Source organism: Dendrobates tinctorius, unplaced genomic scaffold (assembly GCF_039654945.1).
Source record: "Dendrobates tinctorius isolate UK_male_01 unplaced genomic scaffold, ASM3965494v1 ptg000133l, whole genome shotgun sequence".
NCBI lineage: Eukaryota > Metazoa > Chordata > Amphibia > Anura > Dendrobatidae > Dendrobates > Dendrobates tinctorius.
The window spans coordinates 2536556-2549224 of NW_027361801.1; the positions used below are offsets into that span (position 1 = coordinate 2536556).

Here is a 12669-nt window from a genome sequence, read left to right on the forward strand (position 1 = left end):
TGGAAAAACTCAGGGAACGGGCCATCTTCAGAGCATAAAGAGGGCAACACATCATCATGTAGCAATTTCAGATATCCAGTGGCATTGAGGTTTCCATTGATGAAGAATGGCCGCACTATCATGTACCCCATATACCACACCATACCATCAATTATGGGTGTCAGGTCCAAGCATTCCTACATGAACAGTTTCCTGGAAAGTGGATTGGTCATCGTGGGCCAGTTGAATGGTCACCAATATCTCCCGATCTGACACCCTTAGACTTTTATCTTTGGGGTCATCTGAAGGCAATTGTCTATGCTGTGAAGATACGAGATGTGTAGCATCTTAAACAACAGATACTGGAAGCCTGTGCTAGCATTTCTTCTGTGGTATTGCTATCAGTGTGTCAAGAGTGGGAGAAGAGGGTTGCATTGACAATCCAACACAATGGGCAGCACTTTGAACATATTTTACAAGTGGTCATAAACTTGTAAATAACTCATGAAATAATAAAGTTACGTTAATACCAAGCACACCATTGATTTTCTTGTGAAATTCTCAATTAGTTTGATGTGTCACATGACCCTCTTCCCATTGAAAAAAAAAATAAAGTTGGATCCAAAATGGCCGACTTCAAATTGGCCGCCATGGTCACCACCCATCTTGAAAAGTTTTCCCCCTCCCATATACTAATGTGCCACAAACAGGAAGTTGATATCATCAACCATTCCCATTTTATTTAGGTGTATATGCCATATAAATGGCCCACCCTGTATACTACATTTCTAAGTGCAGGTATTTGCTAATATTATTACACCTACTACATATTGGAATAGGATCTTGGAGATGGGAATGCCCCTTTAAATTCCTGTATAAGCTCTGCTGCTGTTTCGTTTCTGTGTCTCAGCTCAGTACTCGGGGCACTTTGCTCTCCAATCAGGGCACTAGCCCACAAAGAAGAGCATCTGATCCAAAGCTCACCTCCTGGAAGGCTGTGCCATCCTGCTTTTCGAAGCAGTGTTTCCTGACGTCGCCTGAGATTTTACCCCTGAGTGTTTCACAGATGGTGGAACATTACTGGTTCTTGAAGCCCCAGGAATGACTGGAGCTAAACCAGGTGAAGACATCTTACGGATCCCGCCTGATCCATTATAACCGGAGGATTTCATTGGCTGCCTGGAGTTCATGAGGGAGCTTGTGCTTAAACCCGTTTTCATTGGCGGACGGACACCACCAGGATGGCTGGAGCCCGAACTGTACCGCATCTTATTCTGTGCGACACCTACAATGATAGAAAAAGTTTCTAGAACATCTAGACAGGAGAAAGAAAAGAAAACAAAATCTATACTAAAAACTAAAACATGTGACAAAAACTTTTCCTATTTGAAACACTTTCATGCTGCTTGTCATAAATCATCTCCCTCAGGCTCAGCACAAGTATTTTGTTAAAAATAGAGAAAAAAAAAAAATCAGTTGTGAGTAGAGATGGGCGAATCCGAACAGTAAAGTTTGGGGTTCGTACCTAACAACTGATCGGGCACAGATCCCGAACTTCACCTGGAAGTCTGTTACTGTTCGGGTTCAGCACCCTGCACTATCATCCGTGCTGGCACTTTGCCCGGGTCTTCCCACTTGCCCTGTAGAGGTGGCAAGTGGTGGTTGATGTCACCTTTGTATTGTCCGGTGACATCAAGCCCACAGATTAGTAATGGAGAGGTGTTTATAAGACACCTATCCATTGCTAATCCTATAGTTGTATGGTAAATAAAGACACAGCCAATATAAAGTCCTTAACTTGAGGACTGGACTGCTATTTTTAGGCTTGGGGGGGGGGGGGGGCAATATCCATGGCCCCCTACCAGCCTGAGAATAAAAGTTTTATTTTAAATTATTTAAATAAAAAAAAATGTGTGGGAACCCCCTCTGTTCTTAATAACCAGCCTTGCTGAAGTTGACAGCTGAGGGTTGCAGCCCACAGCTGTCAGTTTTGCCTGGCTGGTTGTCAAAAATACAGGAGAACCCACGCTGTTATTTATTTATTTTTTTTTAATTTGTAGCGCAGGCTAATGAATACTCCCCATCAGCCGCTGCCTTCTCTAGCTGTTATTAGCGGCAGCAGGCTCATGGGAGTAGTAGTCCCACCAACTGATACCTGTGACCGGAGGTTAACTTTTTACCTCCGATCACAGCTGCTGGCTCACCCTGTCATCTGACAACATGGGAGCCGCAGCTCTCTGGCCGGTAGTATTAATCTTACCACCAATCAGGCAGCATTTGCTGCGCTGTCATTCACAAGACAGCGTGGCAAACACTGGATGTTCAGGCCCCCCCATTCATGTGCATGGGGTCCGGGTACTGTTCTAGTTCCCAGATCAAACCCTTTTTTTAACTGTTTGGCTGAACCTGAACATCCAGGGATTCCCCCATCTCTAGTAGTGAGACATGAATAAAATATGTTATTCTACATTTCTGTTTCTGGTTCCTCAGATTCTCATTCAGCATTTCTGCTGCCTCTCTCATCCAGCCATAAAATTATTGTCTATTCTGGTTACTCACTGAACCATGCCCGGCGTCCAGTCGCTAATACTAATGGTTCTTGGTGATGGCACCAACTTTTTATACCATTCTTGAGACCAGTTTACACATGATGAGATCTATAGAACGTGCAAGAGACCTTCAGGTACCAACAGCACGCACATTCTCTTGCCCGCTCTTCTCCACCCTCATCTTTTAGAGAATATAAAATTACCCTCTGGATAACTTTGCTGATCACTGGTGGTCAACCAGCGATCCTGAGATCGTGGCTTTCAGTGCCATGAATAGGGCTCTGCAGACCCTTCCTGAATGGAGTACGCAAGCCCGACTCCAGAATCATTCTAAGACACAGCTGTACCATGGACAATGAATGGAGACAAAGCATGTGCATCTTCACTCCATGCAAAACGGAGCTGCAGAGCCCCATTGTAGGCTTTTCAAAGCCCCGATCCAGAGATCACAGGTGAGCTACAGAGGACAGACTTCAGCCATCAGCAAGTTATTCCCTCTCCCAAGGATAACTTATGTTTTTTTATTATTTTTTTTTTTTAGAAAATTACCTTTTAATAATCTGCAGGAAAATGCCAATCACTCATTGCTGCAGGTTCTCTACGGTAACTGTTCTCTACTAGTGATGAGCAAAGTGCTCAGATAAGGTGTTATCTGAGTATGCTCATGTGCCAGTGTCTTTGGCGTGCTTGAATAATAAGTTCGACTCCCCGCGGCTGCATGTCTTGCAGCCTTTCAACTGCCACAACATATGCATGGATTGCCTATTTGATACACAATCCCTGCATGTGTTGCAGCTGTCTAACAGCAGCGAGACATGCAGCCACGGGGACTCGAACATATTTTTCGAGCACACCGAAGTCACTCTGCTAGCACCTGAGCATGCTCAGATACCTTATCTGAGCACTTTGCTCATCATCACTGTTCTCTAACTCTAGTGATACCTGCAAGTGTGACTGCATTATGCACATCGGTCACCCTACACAATCCTTTCTCCATACGTACTGCCTGTAGACGGCTGAATCCTGGTTAGTCGGCTGCTCGGGCCCTGAAGGTCGGACTCCAAACTGCGACTGCTTCTCACAGCTTCTAAGGAACGGAGACTTGTTTTTGCAAGATTGGGCATGCTATGTCTCAGGTCATCTGGAAAAATATAATAAAATTATTAATAAATTAAATAGAAAATACAAAGTAGACCTACCTGTAGTTTTTTTTCCAGGAGTCCATCATGACAGCACGGTAGGAGTGGTTAGTCCCATGTATCCTCTAGGGACAGGAAGCACACAAGTGGTTAAAAGCACCCCCCCCCCGTCCCCACCTTTTACCAATCACTACACCAGGATGGATGCAACTCTTTTATTGAACTCTTCTATATAAATGTTAATTCACATTAGTTTCTGAATTCAGGGGAGGGAATGTAATGGTGCTGTCATGATGGACTCCTGGAAATAAAACTATGGGTAGGTCTACTTTGTATTTTCCCAGGACGTCCCTCATGACAGCACGGTAGGAGAAATACCAAATAAATGGCATTCTAGGGTGGGATCACTGCCTGTAGGACCTTTCGACTATTGGCCAATTGTTGACCTGACATCACGTCTAACTTATAGTGTTTACAGAAGGTTGTTATATTGGACCAAGTTGCTGCCCTGCAAATCTGGTCTATGGAAGCCCCTGCTTTTTCAGCCCAGGAAACAGAAATTGCTCTCGTGGAATTTTTTTTCTCTGACTTGTATGCTAGTGCTATCGATGACTTGATCCACCTAGACAAAGTTAGTTTTGAGGCTTTTTTACCCTTATTTTTTCCTGCATACTGAATGAAGATATTTGAATCCTGTCTCCAGGAAGTGGAGACCTCAACATAGCGCATCACTGCCCTTCTCACATCTAGTGTATGGAACAGCCTTTCTTTCTCATTTCTTGGGAAGTGACAAAAGGATGGGAGAACGATCTCTTGGCTTAAATTTGATTGAGACTACTTTTGGGTCAAGCCTAAGTATTAGCCGATCCTCTAGGATCTACAAGTAGGGATCTCTGACAGTACCTGTAATTCACCCAAACGTTTTGCCGAGGTAACCGCCACCGGGAATGCAGTCTTCATAGAGAAGAAGTTGATGCCGGATTCTTCCTGGGGCTCATAGGTTGGCCTACACAATGTTCCTAATACAAGGTTTAGATCCCAAAGAGGAACGGTTTCTCTGATTGTAGGTCTTTACCTTGTGATGGCTCGAGAGAACCTTGCTACCCATGGATGGTCTGCTAATGGGAAGTCCATGAAATCACAGAGGGCGGAGATTTGTACCTTTAAAGTACTAGGTTTTAAGCCCATCTCAAATTCTTCCTGGAGGAAGTCTAATATCTTGGAAATGTGTGGCCAGCCTGTGCTCGAGGTGGATTCTACTACGTAGGAACAAAACCTTTTCCATATCTTGGAATAGATCGCTGATGTTACCGGCTTCCTACTCGCCTGCATAGTAGTGATGACTCTGACAATCCCCTGGAACTTAGGATTTTCCGCTCAAGATTCAGGCTGTCAGGCGCAGGAAACCCGGGTCTTGGTACCAGAGGGGACCTTGGGATAGGAGGTCAGGTCTGTCCAGAAGTGGAACCGGATCTTCCAGAGTCATGCAGTGCAATACTAGAAACCACTGTAGCTTGATCTTCCCTGACTTTCCTCAGGATTCTTGGTATGAGGGGAAAGGGAGGGAATGCATACAGAAGACCTTCCTTCCAACTCTGAGACAGGGCATCTATACCCTCTGGTCTGTCGACTGGACTTAAGGAGAAGAATATTGCTACCTTTGCGTTTTTCCGGGTCGCAAACAGGTCAATCCGCGGTGTTCCCCATATCCGGGTCAGCTAATGGAAAACCTCCGAGTTTAATTCCCACTCAGAGGACCACAGTCTCTTCCTGCTGAGAAAATCCGCCGTTATGTTCTCAGAACCCCTCAAGTGCACGGCAGAGATGGATCAGGCATTTCTTTCCACCCAATGAAAAATCTTTTCTGCTAGGGTTTGTAGGAGTTGGCCTCTCGGACCTCCTTGGCACTTTAGGAAGGAAATTGCTGTGACGTTGTCAGAGAGGACTTTTACATGCCGATCCTTGACCATGTCCTGACAACGTTGTAGAGTCTCCCACACAGCTTTTAGTTCTGTAGTTGGAGGATTTCTCTGTTCTCCCGGGCCCCATGTGCCCTGTAGGAAACGACCTTCTACCTCTGCACCCCATCCGCTTAAACTTGCATCCGTGGTAACCCGGATGCAGGGGGAAAGGATCAAAGGTACCCCCTTTCCAAGATTGTCCTTGGATGTCCACCAAGACAGGGAATGTTTTAAAATCGGTGGGAAGCGCCATTTTCCTGTCCAAACCCGAATGCCGCTTGTTCCAAGACATAAGGACAGCCCTTTGAAGGCGTCTTGAATGGGCCTGACTCCAACGTACCCCTGGGATGCAGGATGTCATGAGTCCTAGGACTCTCATGGCGTCCTTGATAGAAGTTTTTTATTTTTGAAATGCACGGATTCTGCCTCTGATCTCCTCCTGCTTTATGTGGGGCAGGTAGGACATTCGGCGATGGGAATCGAGGAGGACTCCTAAGAATACCTTCTGAGTTCCTGGATGGATTTCTCCCAGTTTGTCACCCCAGGTCCTCCAGAACCCTCAGTTTGGCCTAGCTGTTTGAGGAGGACAGCCAAGTCCGCCACCAGCAGGATGTCATCCAGATAGGGGACCACTACAATCTCTTGTCTTCTGTGAAAGGCTGCCAACTCCGTCATTAACTTTGTAAATATGCGCAGGGCTGAGGACAGGCCAAATGGGAGGCATGTAAACTGGAAATGATGGTTTGAAAAATGGCGAGATACAGCGAACCTCAGATATTGGCGATGGTCTGGGTGAATCAGTACATGATGATATGCATCTCTTAGATCTAAGATGCACATAGTGTTCTCTCTCTATTAGCTGGATGGCGATCTGATTGTTTCCATTTTGAACTTTTTGAAATTTACCCACTGATTAAGGGGTTTTAGATTTATGATGGTTCGATACTTGCCAGAGGGTTTTCTTATGGAGAACAGGGAAGAGTAATGGCCCTGATCTATTTCCATGATAGGAACCGGCTTGATCACCCCCAATTTTAAGTGTTTTTTTTACCTCTGTCCACATCCTGTTCTGCGTGGAAAGAGTGGGGATTGGAGATGCAAAATCGAAGGGGCGGGAGATGGGAAAAATCTATCCTGTAACCTTCTCCTATCGTTCGCAGGACCCATTTGTTGCTCGTTATGGCCTCCCACTCTCTTTGAAAAAAATGCAGACTCCCCCCTACTTTCCTGGCATCAAGACCTTCTATGCGCGGCAGAGGACGATCAGGCGGAACTACCTTTACCTCCCTTGGGGTAACTCCACTTGCCTGCCTTTCCCTTAGGCCATGTGCACATGTTGCGGATTCCGCTGCGGTTTTTTCCGCGCGGAAACGCAGGTAAAACCGCAGGTAAAGTGACCTGCGGTTTTCCTGCGTTTTGGTCTGCGGTTTCACACCTCTACTATGGTAGAGGTATGAAACCGCTGCGGAAACCGCACGAACAATTGACATGCTGCGGTTTGTAAAACGCAGCAAAACCACGCGGAAAAAAACGCACCGTCAGCACAGCGTTTTTGAAACCCCATAGGGTTTCATTGTACTGTACTTGGTCAGCGGAACTGCTGCGTTTCCGCAGGGGCAAAACCGCTGCGGAAACGCAGCAGAAACTGCACCGTGTGCACACAGCCTAAGGCTGAGTTCACACGTGGCTTTTTTTCGCGTTTCCGCGGCGGTTTTAACTGCGCGATTTTGCCGCGAAAACGCGAAAAATAAGCATCCCATGCATTCCTATGGGATTCCGCAATACTGTGCTAATGCTGCGGTTTTTACCGCGGCGAAATCGCTTCGAGGTAAAAACCACAGCATGCTCATTAATTTGCGGAATCGCGGCGATCCCGCACCCATAGGAATGCAATGTTCCGCTTACTTCCCGCATGTGGCTGTACACACCATGCGGAAAGTAAGCAGAACAATTGCGGATGGTACCCACGGTCCGGAGGAGAGGAGACTGTCCTCCGGGCTTTGGGTACCATATCCCTGTAAAAAATAGAATTTAAAAAGAAAAAATATTGTTATTCTCACCCTCCGACGTCCCGCGCAGCATTCCCGCCTCTCTCCACGCTCTCGTTCCAAGTAGTCCTTTGCGAAAATGCCCGCGAGAACTGACGTCATCGCGGGCATTTTCGCAAAGGATTACTGGGAACGGCTGCGCGGGACGTCGGAGGGTGAGAATAACCAGGGCTGTGGAGTCGGAGTCGTGGAGTCGGAGTCGGTGCTCATTTTGGTGGAGTCGGAGTTGGAGTCGGTATAAAATGGACCGACTCCTAAAATATATAATAAATTGGGTACAGTAATTCAATGCAGGATGTGCTGAATATTTTTTCATAGGAGTTTGGGAAAGTTATGAAATGTCCTATAAATGGCTGTTCTATTCCTGATCTAAGGCTACATTCACACACAGCGTTTTTCCTGTGTTTTTTGAGGATACCTTTTTCAGCTGCAAAAGCTGATCATCTTTTTAAAAAACCGCATCACCTGAAAGGTTTTTGAGCTCATAGATAATGTTTTCAATAGCAAAAGCAGATTAGAAATCTGCTCTATCTATCCATTTATCCATATCTGTCTATCCATATCGTATCTGTACCAAAAAGAATGAAAACCGGGTAATACACCAATATATATTCTGTTCTATCTAAATATCTTGATTATTGGATCATAAAAATGATTAAATGTCTGAGGTTCACATTGTACTACAATATATTTTTCACTTAAATATAAGCAATATGTGTGGGAGTCGGAGTCGTGGAGTCGGAGTTGGTGTAAGGGAAATTGAGGAGTCGGAGTCGGAGTCGCAGGTTTGGCTTACCGACTCCACAGCCCTGAGAATAACACTATTTTTTATTTTTTTTTTTACATTCTATCTTTTACTACTGATGCTGCATAGGCGGCCTCAGTAGTAAAAAGTTGGTCACACTTGTCAAACACTATGTTTGACGAGTGTGACCAACCTGTCAATCAGTTCTCCAAGCAATGCTACAGATCGCTTGGAAAATGCTAGCATTTTGCAAGCTAAGTACGCTTGCAAAATGCTAGTTTTTCCGCGGGAAAATCGCGGGAATTTAAAATGCGATTTTCCCGCGGACTGGAATTCCGGAATTCTCGCGGTAATTTCCGCGAGAGTTCCGGTACGTGTGCACTTAGCCTCAGTCCTGTCTAAACAGTTGACGGGATTTCACAAAAGGGCCGTAATTTTTTGTTTTTCTCTTCCGGAAACCCCTTATCATCGGCGGCTCTCTCTAAAATGTCATCTAGTACAGGACCGAAGACATGTGTACCGGAGAAAGGAATGGAATAGAGTTTGCTTTTGGATTGGCTATCCTCTGACCATGTTTTAAGCCATATAGCGTTCCGCGCTGAGTTAGAAAGTACGTTACTTCTAGCCGCAAATCTTACAGACTCGGCCAAAGCATCCGCCATAAACTGCGTCGCCATTTTCAACAGAGGGATAGACTCTAATATTACCTTCCCTAGGGGTATTGGTTTTTATCTGATTGGACAGCTTGTCAATCCAGACGCACATGGACCTAGCTACCGAGGTGGCCGCTATATTGGTGTTGATAATCGCCGCCGTAGATTCCCAGCTCCTTCTCAACAGACCCTCTGCCTTCCTGTCCATAGCGCCTCGCAGACAGGAAGAGTCCTCAAAAGGTATAGCGGTCTTTTTAACTACCCTGGCAATAGGAATGTCAACCCTTTTCAGGAGAGAAAAAAATACTTTTTTTCTTTCCTCAGACGGCCTCTGGGAAAACCCCTCTTCCTCGTTTTCCCCCTCCTCCTCTGAGCAGTACAAGTAAGGGTACGCTTCTGAGGATTTCTCAATCTCCCATCAAGTTCTCTTGTGACAGGAGGTACTTGAGTCTGGCTGATGCGGCACGAGACTCGCCACGGTGTTCTGGACCTCTTCCCTGATAATGGCCCGCATATCCATCAGGAAGGACGCCTGTTCCTCTCTTAGGACTTTCGCCACACACTCTGGACATAGCTGCTTTGTGTAGGAGTCCACTAATCTGGTTTCGCATGACTGACATCTCCGCGGATTTCTCCGGGAAATGCCTTTATCCTAATAAAAAAACAATGGAACATTTCCCATTTTACCAGTAATTACAACCTGAAATAAGGCCGATGCTATGGGGGCACTTACACTAAGGACTGCTCGGCTGGTGCTTCTGAGCAGGTTGGATTCACCTCCATGGTTCAGATTATGCACACTACATGGTCTGTGAGAACCCCTTTTTAAAGGGTCTTACCTTGTCCAGATGGTTTCCAGAATACCCCCCATAGCTCTCATGTGTTCCTGATTGGAACCCACGCAGCGCTGTCCTTATCGGAAGTGTCCCTCCTCGAAAAAGTGTCCGGCCAGAAACACGTTCCCCCACACCATGTAACCGGAAGAGGGCGGCGGCGAAGGATGTGGCAACGTCGGGAGCTCCCTGCTCCACCGACACGCTGAGGGACCCCTGCCCAGTGAGGTATCAGCGATGGAGCGTCTTGACAGTGGGAAGGGAAGAGATTCGGTGTCCCCCCCCCCCCCCGATCTCACGGAGCTCCGGTAAATATCGCGCTCCTGCGCTCCTCTTGCGCGCCCTGTCCTGCTAGGGACAGGAAAAACACTGGGGTTAAGGCGGAAAGGGGGCTTTTAACCTCTTGGGTGCTTCCTGTCCCTAGAGGATACATGGGACTAACCACTCCTACCGTGCTGTCATGAGGGACGTCCTAGGAAACAACATTCTTACTTTCTGTACACATATGGGACAGTATCAGTGTCTTAGTAGTGATTTGTAGCTGCTGGGGGGGGCAAGCATTGTGCGTGTAGTATGGTCAGGTCAGAGAGGATTAAACCCATACATATATACCCACATATAATTATTAGTTACAGAGGCCGGGATAATATATTGGCAAACATGACCAGACTTACAATATTTCTGGTAAAAAAACATGCTCAAAGATTGACACAAACAAAAAAAAAAACAACATTTCAAAATGTTGTGATACCTAAGTTAGAGGCAGATCCCCATGTAGTAAAGAACAGATGTTCCCAGCCAGGCCGATATGATCTTACCTTCATAACTGGGGTATTTCAACCGCTCCTGAGCTTGATTTTGCATAGATCTGCGAGGAGGTCGGATGCGGGAAACTGCGGATCTGCTGCCGTCACATGTGGCTGAAGGTGACTGGCAACGTGGCGAACTGAGGGGCGATGGGGAATAGCGGTGGGCACTGCGATAGGACAGAGAACAATCGCAGTCGTCATCGTCCTCCAGGCTGTAGGTGTCGAATTCTTGGTCACTGAAAGTTCCTCTTCTCAGTGAATTGAGGGAGGCGCTAGAACTGCGACGGGAAACTGAGGCCGAGCTGGAAGCGTAGTCCTGCCGGAGACCTGCATAAAATTAGCATGTCAACAATGCCCCATGTACTTCTATTATATGGACAGTTGCATTACTTTATTTCCGAATCGGTAGCATAATCCCTTTAGGTGACTAGTTGATTGGACCAGCTCTTTCTAATTGAGGGTCATACTGTTGGGATGGACCCTTTACGACATCTGCCGCACATGTACAGCGCAGGTCGGTAGTGGGTATATGGAGCAGGTGATGGCTGTGTATGATAGCCAGGACCGATGGCTAATAATGGTGGCTGGAGTGATGCTCCTTCTGCAAGCTGTTAAATGCCGCCGTCACTCTCCGACAGCGGCATTTAACACGCGTCATGTCATTTTTTCCACCCATTGGCGCACTAGTGAAGTGATCGCAGGTCGCCAATGGGATATCCACGACAGTCAGAGGTTAGCTGATGATCCCCATGCCCGTCACTACAGAGCTCTTCTGAAACCCTGCCTGTGGCCAAGCTTTGAAAGAGACAGATTTCTGCTAAATGCGTAGATGCTGAGGCATCGGCGTATATAGAACAAGCGATTGGACGATCGCATCTTCAAGTCCCCTAAGGGGGCAAACAGTAAAAATGAAAAAAAAAAAAAAAGTTTTAATATCTGAAAAATAAAGAAAAATTATAAAAGTTCAAGTCACCTGCCTTTTCACCTCATTGAAAATAAAGATATACAAAATAAATAAATGGTATTGCCGGGTTTAGAAAAGTCTGCTCAAAATGTAACAATTAATCTGATCAGTTAAACACTGTAAAACAAAAATGAAATTCAAGAAAGCCAAAAGTTTGTTTTTTTTTGGTTGCCACAATTCCACACAAAAAAAAAAAAAATCTGGACATGTTGGGTATCGTAAGAAGATAGGGCATCGCTGTAATCATACTGATGGGGAATCATATCACATGGTCATTTATACCACAATTTGTACACTGTAAAAACAGTCAGAATTGTTGTTTGCTTTTTTCCCCCCACAATTTCACCGCACTTGGAATTTTTTTCTCATTTTCAAGTACACTATGTGGCAAAATTAATGTGGTCTTTCACAGGTAGAACTTGCCCCGCCAAAAAAAAAAAAAAAAAAAGCCCTCATGTGTCTATGACCAGGCCATTTTTTGCAATTCTGACCAGTGACCCTTTATGAGGTAATATCTCTGGAACGCTTCAACGCATCCTAGCGATTCTGAGATTGTTTTTTCGTGACATATTGGGCTTCATATTAGTGGTAAATTTAGGTCGATAATTTTTGTGTATTATTTGGGGAAAATTTCGCAATTTTCACATTTTAGATGTGTGGTGAGCACTTTGAATCCCCACGAGCTTCACAGAAGTTTATAATGCAGAGCTGTGAAAATAAAAAATCATTTTTTCCCCTCAAAAAATGATTTTTTTAGCCAGCAATTTTTTATTTTTTCAAGGGTAAAAATGAATTGGACCCCAAAAGTTGTTGTACAATTTGTCCTTAGTACGCTGGTACCCCATATGTGGGGGGGAACCACTGTTCGGGCACACGTCGGGGCTCGGAAGTGAAGTAGTGACGTTTTGAAATATCGACTGATGAAATGGTCTGCGGGCGTCATGTACGTTTGGAGAGCCCCTGATGTGCCTAAACAGTAGAAACTCCTC

At 45.6% G+C, this 12669-nt stretch overlaps 1 protein-coding gene across 1 annotated transcript in view; it reads right to left on the reverse strand.

Moving 5' to 3' along the window:
• Nucleotides 1-12669, reverse strand: part of LOC141048067 (SLAIN motif-containing protein-like) — a 42991-nt gene that overhangs the window by 3156 nt on the left and 27166 nt on the right. The window contains exons 6-8 of the mRNA XM_073543427.1: nucleotides 10726-11043; nucleotides 3532-3669; nucleotides 964-1264 (exon numbers count right to left, since the gene is read on the reverse strand). Coding sequence (XP_073399528.1) covers nucleotides 964-1264; nucleotides 3532-3669; nucleotides 10726-11043 — 757 coding nt within the window. The remainder of the gene's footprint in view (nucleotides 1-963; nucleotides 1265-3531; nucleotides 3670-10725; nucleotides 11044-12669) is intronic.